Here is an 18,598-nt window from a genome sequence, read left to right as displayed (position 1 = left end):
ACTTTAAAAATGGCTGGGAGTGGGGCAAAACACTAGAATGAAGAAGTGCAACCTTCCCATACTAAAGGAGAGGGAACTCTAAGAAGCCATACCTGAACTCTTTGTCAGGAGGGAGAGGAGGTTCTTTCTGTTTGCATAACCCAGGATCCCATAGCTCACTAATCAGTTTTGTGAACTTCCCTCCCACCCTCTTTGGGTAGTTGGTACATTCCCACTGTAACTTCAGGAGCATAAATAGAGGCAGCACCAAGCTGCGAGAAAATTTGTTGTTTGCTAGGAAGGGGAAGGTGAATCTGCTTGTCCAAGCACAAGCAATTTTGCTGCTTGCAGCCGGTTGTGTGGAAGTGTATCATGGAGCAGCCGGTGCAAACAGAAGTGTGGAAAGCGCAGACTTTACAGGAACTGATCCAGATCCTGCATCACTTATTTTCTAGTGATAAAGTCAGTGTAGAAGAAGTGCAAGCCTTAATGGAATCGTATGAGAGCAACCCTGTGGAGTGGATGAAATATGCCCAATTTGACCAATACAGGTAAAGTCAGCACTTCTTATTTCAGTGCAAAGGGTGGTAACTCAAAAAGGAGCCTGTCTAAATAGTAAATGAACAGCGCAGCAAGCAAGACAGACAAACACACCTAGCGGGAAATGAGGGACGTCGTTTGTGCTGTTTTTGTGGGGGGGTTTAAATAAAGTGAAATTAGCAGAGCTCAGAGGAATGGAATGTGAAGTCTAAGTATGACCAGTTTCCACGAAGCCTGAATTAAACTGAAGTAGTTCATGTGTGCATGCATATATGAAGCTATGGAAGCATTCTCTCCAAATATCTTTTAGAATCGGTTTGAGGAATTAGAGGAGTCGTCATCTTTGCAACCATCTGGTGTGCTAATAGTTGGAATCTACATAACGTGACATCTGGGTGAAGGAGGCAACTGGCATCTCGGGGTAAACTTAATTGTAATAGACTGTAAAATAAAGAAAATGGTTGGAATACACAACAATGATGAAGAGTTACTGTAAGGGCTGGATAACAGGACTGTATCCTCACCACTGCTTATACTGTTGCGATCATTTTAGTTAGGTACAGCGGCGGGTAAGAATCTGCTGTAGATGCACGTGGCTTTTATTCTTTATTTTACTGTCTGCTAAAGCTAGTACACTCCGTGCTTTTCCTAGACCGCTCCCCGCAGCTCTAACTGGTCTCCAGATGCGTGGTTTTCATACGAATAGCAAAGATGTTTTAGGAGGTGACGGATGGGAGGAGGCGCTTCCCCAAGTGTGGAACCGTCTGCAAATTCAGCGTGGAGCCAGGCTCCTGGAAACAGCTCAGAAACTAAGAACCCAGAGAAAAGATCTGGGCAAGTTGCCCAGACTGATCCGCGGCAGGAGACTAACTCAGCTTAGCTCGGTACTTTCCAGGCTCCACGAAGCGGGTATTCAGGGCTGGAGCGCGCCGCGCCGCGCCGCGGGAAGGGGGCCGTGGCTAATCTCGCCTGCTCCGTAACGCTGCCCGCAGCGCCAGTTATTCACCGGGGACTGGGGCGGCGACTCGCTAAGGGGAGGGCCGTGAAAGCGCTTGCTCAAAGCCACCCAATCCCCGACCAAAGTTAGGGGGCGGGCTGGCGGAGCTCGGGCGGCCTCGGTTGGGCGTCGAGTTGTTTGAAATAAAGCCGACTCAGCGCCCGTCCTCCGCCTCGGCTTTCGTTTTGCAAAAACTCCTCTTCTCCCTCCGCCCCCCAACCCCAAACCAACGGGTCCCGGCCGTCGCAACCCCTCTCTCAACGCTAGCCCGCCACCCCCAGCGGCGTTTCCCAGGCGCGCCTCCTCTGCCGCCCTGCACGGGGTTGGGGTGGCGTTTCCCGCGCCATTCTGCTCTTTCTCGGCCCGCGCTCCGCTTCCTGTGCACGCCTCCTTTCCACCCTGCGCGCGGTGCGCGGGGGGCTCCCTCGCGATCCTCCCTGGGCCCTTCCCCGCACGCCGCGCGCTCCCGGGGGTGCTGCAGCGCGCGTGCGCAGCCCTCCGCCTTTCCCTCAGCTCCTTGTGCTCCGCGGGCGGCGAATCCCTACGCAATCCGGGCGGGGGAGGGGGAGGGGGGGCGCTCTCCAGTTCTCCCGCCCTTCCCCACCAGTTGCTTTGCGGGTCGCCGCGCTGGCCGGCAAAGGGCTGTTCAGAGGTAGGGCCAGGGGCGGGGCTCCGGCAGCCAATCAGAGCTGCCCCTCAGCGACGCCCCGGGGCGCTGGCCAAATCAGAGCCGGTCCAAGTCAGTGAACTACGTGGCTGCCTGGCTGGCCGGGGCTCGCTGTCTAGCCTGATGAAGCTGGAAGGGGTCAGGGCCAGGGGCAGGCTCTGCCCCGTGGGCTCCTGGGCATCACTTGCCGGGACCTGGCGCAGATTGTTGGGGGGAGGGATAGCTCAGTGGTTTGAGCATTGGCCTGCTAAAAATAGGGTTGTGAGTTCAATCTTTGAGGGGGCCATTTAGGGATCTGGGCCCAAAATTGGGGATTGGTCCTGCTTTGAGCAGGGGGTTGGACTAGATGACCTCCTGAGCTCCCTGCCAACCCTGATATTTTATGATTGTTTGCCCTGTGCTGCAGCTGGCACCCGGACACTATTTATACTAAACACTATTACCATGGGAAGGACATGGACTGTGGCTCGAAAGTTGCACTGTGCAGCCGCTCTCCAGTCTAAGAAATGGGGGGAGAGTTGAGCGGGGAGCTCTAGGCATTAGCCTGGGGTCCCCGTGTGTAGAAGAGTATGAAGTCAATGGGCAGACCTGAGTGCATGGGCAGGGTCCTAATGCAGGAGCTTAGATTCATTCTCACCCCCCAACCCCCCAATTTCTCCCATCCTGGCTAATTACCAAGATAATAGACAAACATTAGAGCTGAGCTTATGTATGACCATCTGTTTAGGGTAGGGGTGCCCAGACATCCTGTTTGGGCCAGGACAGCCCTGTTCCGGCTGTCCTGACTTTTCTGGCAAAAGTAACTTAGACATTTGTCCCAACTGGTGATCAGTTGGCAAAAGCAAGCGGGACAAATGCCACTTTTGTCAAAAAGTGGGGTGCAGGGGGTGAGTGGCAATGCCAGCTTCGTGAGGGTGGGAGGGAGAGGCAGGGCTCAGATGTGGGCAGGGCATGAGTGAACAGTGACACCAGCTGAGGGGTGGGGGAGGCAGGGCTCATCTATCGGCTCGGGCCAGCCCCACATGGGGGGGCAACAGAGGGCCTCGGGCTAGCACCATGCGATGTCCCATTTTTCCTTTGGGAAATATGGTCACCCTAATTTATAGGATTTTCTGCAGTGTTCATCAATGCCCCTCCCGCCTCCGGACATTCATGAAGTTGTCCTCATGCCACCCCTGCAAGGTAGGGCAAGTATTATCCACAGTTTGCAGGTGAGAAACTGAGTTACAGACTCAGCTACACTCGCACTCAGCCCAGCATCCTTGAGCTCCACTAGTGGAAGGGCAGGTGTAGATAGAGTACAGGGGATTCTACCACTGTGTCAGCTGGCACCCAAATATGGTTTATACTAAACGCTATTACCATTGGAAGGACATGGACTAGGGCTAGACAGTGGGAAAAGAGTAATGAAAATTCCCAAGATAAACCTACCCTGAGTGATTTCTCCAGATTCACAGAGACAGTCTCTGTCAGAACCTGGAATAGACTCTACATCATCTGTGTCCCACTCCCATACCTTAACCTCAAGGACATCCTTCCCTTTAATATGATGACCAGAGAGAACTTGCCTGATTATGTCTTACTTACAGCTGACTTTTGGCTGTTTTGGAGTGGGTATGTCTCTCTCTCTGGTTTCTTGTGAAAAGCTGTTAAAGGTCTCAGTTTCATCTTGATGCGGAACCGGAAAACTTGCATTCTTGAAAATATTTGTTGGACGGGAAAACCATTTCCTGCCCAGCTCTACATTTAAGTGTGTCAGGAGGGTTACTAAATCTTGGATGGGGGGAAAACACGTCACCTTAAAGTGTGGGATCTAGTTTCATTGAACGCTTGGGGGTGTGCACAATATCCTATTGACAGGCTGTGAGAAGTACCATGTTGTCCCTTCTTCACTTTGTTTGATTCCTTTCCCTCAGCCCCCTCTGATATCATCGGACTAGGTTTTTCTTCTATCATATTCTTGCTTTAGCAGAGAAGAAAGTACAATATCAGTTCAGGCTTAACAGTAATTGTTACTTTTCTAAATATTGATTTTCCCCTTGCAGCTGGTGTCTTTCCATTGTAACTCAAACATACATTATTTCTACACTTCTAAAAAAAAATTTTATTTTTCTCTTTATCGTGGATGCGTTATACTGGATTAAAAAATAAACTCCTTTTTTCTCAGTTTGACTTTTTTCCCCATTCAGAACAAACCTCAAAACTTGTGTTCTGATATAAGCATTGTAACACTAGATGTATGTGTAGTCAGCCACCCATGCTGTGCAGAAATGACAGATTGTGACATGTTTAATCAGACAAAACTTGTATTGTGATGTCATATAGAAGAGAACTTTTATATAAAAATTAAAATTAAAAATAGTGAAGAAACTAAAGCTGGAATGAGATGAAATGCAGAAACTAACTTTATGATTCAGTTAAAGCAGCATATGTGGGATGAACTGAAAATAATTTGTTACCACCATGCTGTTTTGACAGAATACAATAGAGGGATATCTTTTGGGAAAATAGCAGATTAGGCAAAACAAACAGCCAGTTAACACAAACAGAAAAACTTCTTCTGCGCGCCAGGTGAGAATCTCCCACCAGTTACTAGTGGCTGCGGCAGAGGGACACTTTTTGTTAGGGACTCTCATACTACTTAAGGCCTCGGGCCTGCAAAGGTATAAGCATATGCTTCACTTTTCACACTGTCAGTAACCCCATTGAAATCAATGAGGCTACTCATGTGCGAGCTTGCAGGATTAGGCCTTCAGTTAGGAATCAGAGGATGAAATCACCTGTATTATTTAGGGACAGGAGGCCCTCAAGCCCTGAGAATGGAACATACCCTTGATTAACCACATGAATAACATGTATGTAAAAAGCAAGCCTTTTCTGCTTTTCTTTTTGTTTGATTTAATATAGGAAACTTTTTTAGTATCTTCTGCTCTTCCGAGCTTTGTTTTGGGTGTAGCTGTTTGACAGAAATTACTGTGTTGGTATTGGTTTTCAGACGTACAAAAAAATTACAAGTTCAAAAAACCAGAATAGTCCAGAAAAGCAGCAGTTTTACCATATGTGGTAACCCCTAAACTTCAAAAATCTTTGCCCAATGCAAAAGAATGCAGTCACCGAAAGAAAAACCAAGAATATTTGAAAGTGAACTGTAGAAAAATGTATGCATTTCTTTTCTTTGTTGCAGTACTCTGTTTCTAATTAGAAAGCCTGCTGTTGAAATGATCTCATTCAGCAACTATTTATATTAGATTTTCTCTTCTTCTTCAGTTTCAGATACATACGTCCAACCCTCATTACTAGATTTAATTTAAAAGCTTTCCTGATGTTATCAAGCGTAGTTGTATGTCTGGTTTTTTTCCAACCTGAAAAAGTGCAGTGGCAAAAACCATTTAAAAATTCCATTTCACTTTCTGTGCATATAATTTGCTTTCCAAAGCTAAGAGACCTTGTAATATAGGCTGCCACTAACCATGTTTATATTCCCTGTTGTTTCTTTATATGCACACACATATATTTTTAAAAACCACAGATGTTTTCAATTTTAGGTACACAAGAAATCTTGTGGATAAAGGAAATGGAAAGTTCAACTTGATGATCTTATGCTGGGGTGAAGGACATGGCAGGTTTGTATCCAAACAGCTTGATACCTGCAGATAGAAATAAAGCTATAGTATTTTTCATTTGGTCTGGGTACTACTGTGTGTCATTGTCCTGTAATAAGAGACAAACCATCTTCCTCACAAGCATTAATGGGTAGAGGGTGGTTAACTGATAACTACAAACAAAATAAGTAGTAATAATCAGGATGACTATGCCAAAGGGTTAATTTTGTAAATTGTGTATCTCATGATTTTAGGGCATTTCTGTGGTTTTCAGTCTTCCACCAAATCTAAGCTTCTGTTTTGTCCATTGAGCTTTTTTAACCTTACAGTTACAGAGCTGGATCTTGCAGTCTTTTGTAAAACTGCAGTTGCTTTATAGGAGTTCTGCCTGATTAGAACTGCAGGATCAGGCCCATGTATTAGAGGCTATAAAAGCTTTTGCTTCTATTACACCTATATAGTTTAAATCCTGGTCTGTGTGGCCAGTCTGAGAAAACGAGAAAATGAGTTTGGAGTGTGGGAAGGAATGGACTCTCCCAACCCTACGCTACTGTATAACAAGGCCACTTTGTGGTTGCTATCACAATGATAAAGGGACAACAGCTGCTGTGACCAGTCTATGTGGGATGTATGGGGGCATCGACTGGTGGATCTGCATAGTCATAGTGCAGGGGTTCTCAAACTGGGGGTTGGGACCCTTCAGGGGGTCGTGAGGTTATTATGTGGGGGCTCGCGAGCTGTCAGCCTCCACCCCAAACCCTGCTTTGCCTCCAGCATGTATAATGGTGTTAAATATATAAAAAGGTGTTTTTTATTTATAAGGGGGGGTTGCAGTCAGAGGCGTTCTGTGTGAAAGGGGTCACCAGTACAAAAGTTTGAGAATCACTGTCATAGTGCCACTGAAGACCCCTGCAGAGCTTTCTTCTATAGTATGCAGGAGTTTCAGACTTCCTCTATATATTCTGTATAGTCTGCGTCTTCTGCAGTGCTGAACCATGCCAGGACTGTTGCTTATTGGGTGGTTTTATGTGCCAGCAGGCATGGGGGCAGGATCTGTCTCTCTGAGGTTCTTTCACAACTTGGTTGGCTAACCAAAAAAAGTTATAGCCTGTAATTTTTTGTCACATAATCACTGGCCCTGCATTTAAGCAGAAAAACTATAATTGTTTGCTTTAGATGTGAAAATGAATTAACATTGTCAGGTCTAATTTGGGATGGTGCCAGGCTTCCCCAAACAGATGTAAGAGGGCAGTCTAGATCTGCAGCCCACCAGCTGTTTAGTATAGGGTCTTTTCTGAGAAGAGACTAAAATTATTGTCAAATGGCGTACTGGTTTATGATTTGGACAAGCATCTGCTGGTGACTAAAGTGATACCACAACTTGTTTTCACTCCCTATGTAAGCAGAATAAAATTGTTAACATGATTAACTGGAAGAGAAACTGTTGAGGGAGTGACTACATGGCATTCATGAACTTGCCCACTTAAAAAAAATCCCTGCTTTTTGCAAGTCAACAGCAATATAACTTCTGTTTGGATTGGAACATTTGTTGTGTATAACACTTAAATCCATGATATTCTAGATTGAAGCTTGATTAGCCTTGTACATTGGGGTCAAAAAATCCACTTGCCTGAGTGAGTAGGAAGCCATCAACTTCTGCAGCAGTGAAGCTTTAATTTCTTTTTAACTACATTTCTAGCCCTTACGGCTGCAAGTATAGCAATTCAAATGTATTCCTGAGTAGGTAGCCAGCCTGCACCAGTGCTCCTGCTGCTGCTCACAGCTTTGCCAACAACAGCAAAGTGAAATGAACAGCTCTGTCTGGTCAGTTTAATTGTTGCTATTAAATCCAGTGGGAAGCACTGAAACTTCCTTTCTCCTGTGTACCTCACATCCATCACAGCAGCAAAGAAGCCCTGAAGATGGAGAAGAAGTAGAAAGCTCCCTCTCCCAAATATTGGGGTGGAGTTTCAAGTTTATTCCTAGACTGTAACTGATAGGAAAGATAGAACCCCCAAGCAAAGTCCATGGAAAGTGCCCTCTTGTTTCTCAACAGCCAGGGTGTGTTACCTAGACTTTTCTTTTGTGTTTACTTCTGGCTAGTATGGTTAATCCTTCAGCTAGTAGTTATCTGCTAAATTTTCCAACACCTGTATTTGTTGTTAAGTTATTGTAATAGCTTTCTAATACATCAGCCTTTATTGCGTATCTTTCACAGTAAATGTTTCTTTGAGATTTGCTGGTGTTCTGATAATGTGACAAGTGTGCAATAACATTCATGTCCTGCACGTACTGTTATACCTCTACAATACACCATAGTGTCTGCTTCTTCTGGGGGAATTCTTTGCCACTGCGCACATGCAGAATTCATGTCCCCCACAGACTTTTTTCTCAGTAGAAAATAATGCCCATCGGGGCTGTTGTGGTGCCAGAACAGAGGGCAGCTGGCTCGCAGCCAGCTGTGGATAGGGAGGATGAGGAGCAGCTTTCCTCACAGCGCCCTGCCCACAGGGCCAGGTGAGGAGGTCCGGGATATGGGGGGGATGGATAGAGCAGGGCACAGGGAGCTTCTGGGAGGGTCACATAGATGAGAGTTCAGAAGGGCTAGTCCGGGGAACAGACTGGGGCAGGAGCTAAATGGGAGCAGGGGTGCTGGACCACATGGGGATGGGGAGCAGAGGGGATGGCTGAGTGAGGGTGCTGGGCTATATGGGGATGGAGGATGCAGGTGGCTGAGTGGGAATGCAGGGGCACATGGGGATAGGGGGCAGGTGTAGGGACACATGGGGACAGGAGAAGATGTGCCTGACTGAATGGGAGAAGCGAGGAGTCATCCAGGCTCTGCATGGGAGATGCTCCCCACCTCCCTAAAAATCCCCCCCCCAAGAAAAACCCTGTTCCATATTTCTTCCACCCAGACCCAGCAACCCTCCAGGTTCACTCCTAGGCTCCTTCCTAGCAATTACTTCCCTATCCCTCAGCTCCTCTGTTACCTCAGATTCCCCCAAGCCTTTGCACTGTTTCTGAGGGGTGTGGGAAATATGTTTCTGTTTTGTAATTTACATGAATTATGAATCAAAGTTCTGTATTAATATGCCTAATAAGGAATCTATTTGTCAAAATACATTTCTGGAATATTTTTTGTTGTCTGTATTGTTACAGACATACTTGCTTACAGCTATTTTGAAATAAATTACCAAAATACTTGAAACTAGCATGACTATATTGTGTTATTTTGACAAATAAAATATGCATATTTTTAAAATATTGTGCATAGAATTTTTAATTTTTTGGCGCAGAATTCCCCCAGGAGTAGTCTGTTATATTTGTAGTAGGTGGTATTAAATGTATACATCACACTGAGTTCAGCTATTCTGTGTTTCTATAGCAGTATTCATGATCACACTGATTCACACTGCTTTATGAAGATCCTTCAGGGGAATCTAAAAGAGACTCTGTTTGAGTGGCCTGGGAAAAAAGGGACTGGAGCAATGACGAAGAAATCAGAACGAGTTTTGGGGGAAAATCAATGTGCCTATATCAACGGTAAGCTTCTTTTTAATGTCTCATATATGACCATTTCATTGCTACCCATCAATGATTATAACTCTTAACTGAAAAGTTCACTCTTTAATAAACTGGTCTAGCTATAGGTTCTTGTATTTCATCTAAATCTGTCGTATACAGCACCTGTGCAGACTCAGACTCTCCTCAAACTTGTGTTTAAACTGAAACAGTCTAAAAAAACCCCATTCATCTAAATTCATGATTAAGATACTGCAGGAAAAGCTAAGATCCTTCAACAGCTCCTGAATGCTCAGAGCCTTGCAGGATTGACTGAAAATACACGTGGATGTGAAGTTGAAAATGTAAAGCAATAGGCAAATCACATGTATGAAAATCCAAAATTCATAAATGTCTCCAGGGCCAGCTCTACCTTTTTTGCCGCCCCAAGCAGCGAAGCAAAACAAAACAAAACAAAAAACAAAAAAGCAGCCGCCGAAGTGCCACTGAGAAAGGAGTGCCGCCCCTTCTGATTTGCCGCCCAGCATGTCTCTGGATTTATGAAGAAAATATCTCTTGGGTGTGTAAAGTCCTTTTGAGTTACAATGGAAAGCCTAAGAACAAAACTGTAGTAGAACAGTAATTGCCCACACAATCAGTACATCTAACAGCCAGCAATAGAATGGATAATGATTGAAATGAATGTTGCTCTGGTCTTTTAGAATTCTGTATTTACGCTTTTTAGAGTGCACAGTAACTCATACCTATCTTGACTTGGGGTAGAGAGTGGAGGGGTCTTTTTTGTTGAACAATGTTGTTCACTGTGTACAAAAGTACACTAAAGCCCAGTCCTGCAGTGCTCAGCACAACTCGCCATGTGAAGTACTGCACAGTATTGTATGAAAATGGTGGACTTCTTGACTACTTCTGACACACTGTAGTATGTATAACTGCTTCTATACAACTCTCTGTAGGCACTGTATGCTGTTTTCTATATTTACTTCTGTTGTGAGAAGCTTGTAAATAAAACAAAAGGCTTGAACAATTTACTTTACCTCTGTACAGCTAGTCTTTTGGCTAGCCAGCCAGAGGCCAGTGCCTTTGAAAACTTCCTGAAAACTTTTTCTTCTGATTATTTTCTATGCTTGCTCTCACCCCAGAGGTGGATTTTCGTGAACCAAACTTTCTGAAGTGGAAAGAGAGAGAACTCTGTTCAAGTGCTCAGGGTTTTTATTGGAGGTCAAGGGTTGTTTTTTTTTTTTATAATACAATCTGTGCATTGGGAAGTCAGTCTTTTTTACTGGTTCAGAAAACAGTTGCACTTTGTGTGTGTATGCTCCAAACACAAATTGTTTGGGTTGTTGTTTGTTTTTAAAGCAATTTTTTAAAAAGCCTCTAACTAGTCCTCTGAGAGAACTGTAGGCCTACCTCCTCTGCTGTGTTTCTGGCTGGATATTTCAATTTAAAAGTAACAGAAAATAAAATTCTGTCCATTCACAATTTGTTGCCTTAACTCTTTAACAAAGCCCTAAGGTATTTGTGTTTCTATCCGGATATCTGCACATTCAAATAAATGGTGCTGATGCAGAAAGAATCATAGAATCATAGAATATATCCCATGTAGCATGGCAGTTCCTTTTTGTGCCTATTACTTGGTGTTTCCACTTTGCTTATAAGACAACTCATGGGAGTGAGTTGATTTTAATCTCTCAGTACATGAATATAAATTTAGGGATTTTTACCCTTATTAAATGAAATAGTGTAAATGAAATGTACAGGTGTATATTTTAAATGTGCCAAAGTTGGAATGCACCAGTGGTTCCCACAGTAACAGTATCTGGGCTACATTGTACAATTAAGGGCTGAGTATTATATAAGATATTACATAAGCATAAAGGGCTGAGTTGCATTTGCTCTGGGAATCATAAACTTTAATTCTTGAATTCTTGAGCAGTTTTTAAAATTCTTCCTTAATGCTCAATCAACATGAGTTTTGGTAGATTTAATGTTCATACTTTGGGTATTTTATAGAACTCTATTTCTGCCCTCTGGTTTTCTGAAAGTGCTGTTAACATAATAGCCACACTGTGGGCAGTGACTTGTTTTATTACCTGTTCAATTATCTTTGCTGTTTCAGTGAAGATTGGATGTTTGCCATGCTCTGGTAATTTGTCACTTTAAATAAAAGCCCAGACAAATAGGAAAGGGTAATTGGAAGATGGACAACTGTAAAAGAAAGCTACTGTCTCCTTGCCTGGGAATTTACACTTGAAATTCAAGTAGTTCAGTCTTAACATGGTTGATGTCCTTGTTATCAGGCTGAAGACTAGCAATGCAAAACCCTGTTTTCCGCTGAAATGTCTTGTTTATTCTTTAGAAAAACAAATTTTCCATCCAACATCTTCAGAACATCAGTGTCTCCTAGGAAAGAAAGTATCATTTGGGAATGGCAGCTGATAATAAATTACCAACAATGTGCTCTTCCTAAAGCTTCTGTAGATTTCTGTTAAGCTTTCTACCATAGTAGATAACAAAAAATTCTATATATGGAAAGTTAGAGAGCAAGACATTCTGAAGTCCCAATGAGTTTGGGGATCTCTCCTAAAGAGTAAAACTCAAATTCTTTTTTTTGAGTTAAAAATTCATCCTGAAAGCGTGGGTGTGTCCAGCTGTCTTGTTGGTTTAGAGATGGTGCTTTTCCAGGCAGGTATCAGTTTTCATTAGATCTGTCTGTTAATGTAGCCTTTCCTCTTATGTCCTCGCTTGTCTAGACTCCATTGGCCTGCACCGTGTGGAGAACACAAGCCACACAGAGTCTGCTGTTAGTCTGCACTTGTACAGCCCATCCTTTGACAGCTGTAACACCTTTGATCAAAGAACTGGACACAAGCATAAAGTCAAAATGACATTCTATAGTCAATTTGGAGAAAGGACCCCAGGTGTAAGTACAAGCTAATGAATACCCTTTATGTTCAACTATCCTGTGTCCTCATGCGAACAGAGCAGAGAGCTAGCTTGCTGTGTTGCTGCCCATCATTGCAAACCAGTCCTTGGCTCTCTTGGTGGGTTGACCAACACAAGCACAGTTCTTGTTATGGACTGTCTGGTCATTTTTAGGATAGAGATGAAACACATTTCAAAAGGAAACTCAGTTTTGGTGTCAACTTTAAGTTTCCCTTTACACACAGTTTTTAAAATGCTACTTTGCACACACACTGAAGTTCTTCCTTTGCCTCTTCAAAGCATGGTACAAATATTATTCTCACAGCATCCCTAGGAGGCAGGCAAGGATTATCTCCATTTCACAGATGGGGCAGTGTCATTTGTCCAAACTGCAATCGGATTTAGGTATTACTGGCTCTGCTCATCCATCTGCCCCCTGCTCCCCAAACAAAAAAAAGGTCCAATCTTATGAAGTACAGAGAAGCCATCAGCTCCCCTTGATAGCAAAAGGCGTTGAGGGTGCTGCTGGGCTAAGCAGTTTCACATTTCAAGTCCAAATTGTTTTCTCCCTGTAACTTGTTGACAACAAAAACTGATACAGTGTCATGACATTTTTAAAAAACAAACTGTGAAATGCAGACTCCCTGAGCAAGGTTGGTCTGCTTAGTGGCACAGCACCAATGCCGTGTTCGTCTCTGTCTGGAGCTCTTAGTACCAGGACTGGGAGTGGTAGTTGGTGGGCTTCCCTCTGGAACTCTTTAATGTGTCTAAACCTGGCCACAATTTAGGACCTTTATAGGAGGAAAGCTGCTTAATGGTGAAGAAATGGGGCAGATCTTCAGGACCTTGTTTAGGATAGCCCATGGCTGGACTGGATGTTCAGAGGGCTTGATGCTGAGAGGTACTGAGCACTCTTAACTCTCACTGATGGACTAGTAGGACATAAGTGATCAAGCCTTTAGTAGGTGAGGTTTAGCTAAGGCTTTATGTATAATGGGCAAAATCCCTCCAGTCCAACAAGCACAATGCAAATAGCTGTGCTTCTTTGCAGCATTTCACATTAAAGCACCCAAACTGTAAACTTTACACGTGTGAAAGTCCTCCAGACAACTAAACTCCTTCCAGTCCTTATCATTCAGAAGAAACAAGATAAATGTTGAATAGCACAGTCACATGAGAATAAAAATTCAAGATTATTGCTGCTTGTGTTTTCTTTCTTTAAAAAAAAAATTTACCTGAGAGGAAGTCTTGGTTTGTTTGTGTGTGTAAGATAAGTGAAATATTTAGAAACTAGCTATTTGAACTTCAAATATTTTCCTGTTCTTGTTCTGTAGCAACTGGCAACTTTTGTACCTATGATGGGAAGTTTTATCTGATTTTTGAGTGGGAAAAATCTTAGTCATTGGATGTCTCCACTTAGTTCCAGTAACTGCAACTGGTAAATGGGGGCTGGATGGAACCTGGGTTTGGCCATACAGCTGTCTCAAATGACTGCATGCTTCAAAAAAACTTTTGACTTCAGTGAGGGTTTCTGGAAAGCTCATTGGAAATGGACACAGTCTTTTGCTGTTTACCAGGTCTCAAAGGCACATGGGGAGGCAGGAAAGTGCAAGATGGGAGGAGAGGTTAAAAAACAAAGGATAGTGCAAAGTTTATGTATGTTTTCTTAGGAACAAGAAAATCTACGTGAAAATCTAAATATTATAAACAGGCAACACTTTCTGTTAGCTTTCCTTTTCATTCAAACTAAACAAAATGTGCAAGTAAACTCCTGATGTACTTTTCAATAAGTTGTCATTAAATGTTTAGCTAGGGTTTAATAGAAGAATCTAGTTGTGCTGGAGGGTTTTTAAAGCTAATTGGTCAATTATTCAGTAATTCTGTGTGCACCTGCACCCAGTTGTACATGCCAAACACTGAAACCCTGTTTTCTCAGTGTTAATCAGTTAACTTACCAGTGACTTTCCCCCAGAAAGTAGCCTGCTATATGCTTAGTTAAAGAAAACTATATGGATCTAGAGTGCACTTTGTGAATGCTACTGTGTATTTATACCACGATATTAATATAGAGAACTTGCTTGCCAAGAAAAATCCCAAAAGCTTGATCCTGCCCTCTGATAGGTATAGAACATCATCATGTTTTTTGCTAGTAGGCATTTATGTGCAAGTGCAGTTAGATGATTCTCACCTCCCATCCCCACTAAACTGGTGGTCTAATTTTGCTGACAGGATCAAGCTTGATTCAATAGGTCTGAGAGGAAGGATGGTCTGGTGTGGATAGGGCACGAGTCAGGTTCAGGAGACCAGAGTTAAATTCCCTGTTCTGCCATGGACATATCCAAGGTCACATCAAATCATATGGTCTTTCTCTTCCTCACTTCCCTAGCTGTAAAATGGGGATAAGAGCACTTCCCCCTCTCACAGAAGTGTTGTGAGAATAAATACATTAAAGATTGAGGCACCCAGCTACTACGGTAATGGGGGCCACATACATACCTTAAGTAGATGGGGCATCATAATCTACTCAGGTCTTTTCTTTTAAAAGAATCTCTCCTCTTTGTTTTAGGCAACAGCAGTGTCACAAGAGAACAACTGAGAAGCACCAGAATTAATGCGTTAAGGCCTGCTGAATGTTTGACCAGGGACAGAAGAATTGTCTAGCTGATGCTAGCTATAGTTGAATAACCAGTACATAGAAATACAGTAGGGAAGCTTCCTGGCAATATGTAGTTATGTTGAATGAATACTGATTATGGGACCCTAAGATGAATAGTGCTATAAGCTGCTGCAGGGGTTAGATGCCTTTACATAGGCTGTTGTAAAGTCAGAATCAAATACCTTGTTTTTCTGATCTTAGCCTCTTCTAAATTCCACTTTTGAAACTGTACTGGGAATATCAGTACTAGGTGTTTTAAACAGCATTTGACACTTTTTATAGGTCTTTTTATATGGTATGTGTGCTCAGTGTATTTAGTAATCTAAACTTTGTAGCCTCAAGTCACCATTTGTACCCATTTGTAATGTATTGGATACTAGTAACAGCAGTTGTCGTTTTTTTTTTAATTAAACCTTTTATGTTTTAATGCTCTGGAACATTTTGGTAGTTATGCATTTTTTATTTTTTATTTTTTTTTTAAATTTAATTTGTCAGATCTGTTTTTAAACAGGAGGAATAATGCACTTCATGTACAATGATGTTTGAAAAGTTAACTGAGTTGGGCAAAGGTCTGGGTTTTTAACCAGACTAATTATGTTTAATATGGCTAACATCCAGTTTCCAGAGTTCTGTTGTGTAGCTACTGAATGCCTTTAGGGAAACCTAAATAAAACTGGATTTGAGCACAAATTTCAAAAGTTTGCAGCCTCTTTCCTGAAAATATAAAAAATGCTTATTACTCATGATTAATTCCATCCTCTGTAGATCTCTCATGAATATCTCTTAAATCTTACCTAGGCAATACCATTATTAGAAGAGGAGTTAAAAAGACAAAGGCATTTAAAATTTACTGTGAAATCCTGACCCCATTAAAGCCAATGGGATTTTTTTGATAGATTTCAGTGGCTCCAAGATTTCATCCTTAACTTTAAGTTATAATACACAGGAGTTTTTTCAAAACATAATTATAATAAAAACAGAAATGCACCAAAAATCAGTGAGATCTGGTTTTTTTCTTCCTCTATGAAAGACTCTCTTTATTTATCTGACCTAACATGTACATGAGAAGATGAGATACACTAAGTGAAAATACACCTTTCCTTAATTTCCTTATAAAAACAAAAGTAGAAAATGAGGCTGTATAAAGATTCTACTGCACTCTTCACTTTCTTCTTAAGTGACTATGTTTCACTGGGCAATAATCTAAAATTTTAACAGTACCTTTTTCTAATGAGTTTCACATCTTCCTCCTTATTGGAAGTAAACACTACAGAGATTTTTAGAATCTCAGTAGCAGCCATTTACCATGTGCTCTGTGATAGGCCTAAAAACTGTTTTCTGTCTTTGGCTCTTTTTCAAGTTTCCAGGGGTAAAAAAAAAATCTGATGGGAGAAACTTTGGGAAGGATTTTCAAAAGCAGATAGGAGTTAGGCAACAATTCCCTTCATAAATCAATGGGAATTTAGTGCCTAATTTCCACAGGTGCTTACGATAGTCCTAACCAAATATTACACCAGGTAAATTCAACACCCAGGTAAATCTCTTAGGGGTGTGAGGGAGTAAATCTTAGGTTTCCAATGGAATAAACAAACCAGAGGTAATTGCAAGATGTTAGCAAAGGGAATCAGGAGTCCAGGGAGAATGTCTACATAGGGAATCCTCTTTTGGAAACCCATTAGGAAGTTAAAGGAACATGCTGAGTCCAAAATTGGAAGGGAAAGGAGCAGCAGATCCTGCTGGCAAAAGGCACTTCAAATGCTGAGTTTTACTGATACTTTTGTGGGCTCCAATAGATTCCAAAGTGTATCCTGTCCTGATATATTACTGCTGAAATTCCAAAAAGTCTCTGCAACCTGAATGGTGGTCCTGAGCTAGGACTGAAGTCACATGTGACAGCACTTTCTGCCTCTTCACAAAGGAAATGAGCCACATCATCTCACCTCTCCAACAGGAGTGTTTAAACTTGTCTTCAGAAACACAGAAAAGTCTTTGGAGTGGGTGCTAACAGTGGGTGTTCACCTATGTGGCTCCACTGTCCATCCTTCCTCTCCTACAGAGGGGGTATTGCAGTCATGGAAATAAATGCAGCTCAGGAGCTGCAGATACAGGGAGGATTTGTTTGTGTGCAGAGTAACTGGAGGTCAAAGATTCTTTTCACCCTGGCCCAATAGAGTAACCTCTGTGCAGAGCCAGCTCATTTGTGCTTTTTTAAAAAGATTGACTTCATCATGTCTTATGGGTGTCTTCCCCTCTTGCCCTTTTGCTGTCATCTTTTCTTTCTGTCTTTCCTAGGTCTTGTCTATTATATAGGAGAAGTTGCCCTGGTTTAACTACATTTTTTAAAATCAATCTAGTTAAGCCAAGGCAAACTTATTATGTAAATACATTTGAATTAGTTAAACCCTTGCCTAAATTGGTTTAGCTTAATTTGGCAATTTACTAATGCAAGTAAGACTTACCTGAGCAAGGTTTAAACTGGTTTCGTTGCATTTAGTAAGGGGTTTAAAATTGATTTAGTTAAACTGGTGCAAATTCTTCACTTCGCATAAGGCTCTAGTGGTACCTAGGGCACTAGCCTGAGAGTCCATAGAACAGAATTCTGCCACTGACTCATTGTAGAACCTTGAGCAAACGACTTAATCTCTCAGTACCTCCGTTTCTCCAGCTGTAAAATGGGGTTAATAATATTCACCTTGTGAAGCACTGTGAAACCTATGGATGAAAAACACAGTGCGAAGTATTATGATATCCCCTTGTCCCTAATAACTTGGCATCTTGCTGTTTGTTTTCTTCTCAGTGGCTTTGCGCCTTCATTTTTATATTTGCTGAAGATCAGTAAAATGGTGAATCACAAAATAAAAGGAAAAATAGTATGATTTTTGTGGATACAAGTCCAACAACTTTGGCCTCCATGAGAAGCAGAAATGCCAACACTGTAACTTTCCACCAGTTGTTGTAATCTCTGCACTGTTTAACTTGTTCGTTTGCTTTTCTGTTTTCAATTTCTAAGTAACAACGTGTGCCAGATGAAACTGTGCCCTCCAGCAAGACTTGGGTTTTTTCACTGCGCTTGCCATAGGGGCAGAGAACCAACAGAACAGCAATGCGAAGATCTGTATTATCTGCAATTTGTTTTTTGTTATTAAAAAAGCCTGTTCCTGAGCTGCAAGGATACAAATGGTACAGGTTGTTTGTGAGCTTATTCTTAAATTGTTTCTTCACACCCCTCCCAAGCCTGGGAAAGAGTTGTTTGTATTGCCAGGATGTAGCCTTCCGGAGCTTAAAGCAGGCAGATCTGCCTGCAGTTACTCTGAGACTTCTGTTGTTTTAAAGCATTCATTTTGTATTGTTCTGCTCTTAGGGTGTGCTATAATATTCTGCTATAATTGTGCTATAATAATAACATATCCCATACTGCCCCCTAGTCTAAAATGGCTCTGTATATGAGAAAGATCCAGCCTTAAATGGCTCTGTACATGAGAAAGGTCCAGTTCTGTACATGAGAAAGGTGAGGACTGATAACCTCTTTAGCCACGGAACAAGGACAACTGGAGCAGCAGATTCCCCACACTGGCTTGCCAATATTTCATCAGTGCTGATCACCTCCAGGGTCATGCCCCATGCCTGTTCAATACTTGGGCTTTCTGATGAGATTGCAAATAAAGTTGACAGCAGTCCTGAAGTTATGGATACTATCCATTAAGAAATTG

At 42.3% G+C, this 18,598-nt stretch overlaps 1 protein-coding gene across 1 annotated transcript; it reads left to right on the top strand.

The window, feature by feature from the left end:
- The first annotated feature begins 208 nt into the window (after positions 1–208).
- On the top strand, positions 209–15,621 carry CDO1 (cysteine dioxygenase type 1). Its single transcript, XM_038402790.2, has 5 exons — positions 209–530; positions 5,729–5,806; positions 9,174–9,331; positions 12,061–12,230; positions 14,799–15,621. Exons 1-5 carry the CDS (start codon positions 352–354, stop codon positions 14,826–14,828), a joined length of 615 nt encoding a protein of 204 aa, XP_038258718.1. The 5' UTR covers positions 209–351; the 3' UTR covers positions 14,829–15,621.
- Positions 15,622–18,598: the final 2,977 nt, after the last annotated feature.

This window comes from Dermochelys coriacea, chromosome 5 (assembly GCF_009764565.3).
Source record: "Dermochelys coriacea isolate rDerCor1 chromosome 5, rDerCor1.pri.v4, whole genome shotgun sequence".
Classification (NCBI taxonomy): Eukaryota; Metazoa; Chordata; order Testudines; family Dermochelyidae; genus Dermochelys; species Dermochelys coriacea.
This window is presented reverse-complemented; position numbering and strand designations above follow the sequence as displayed.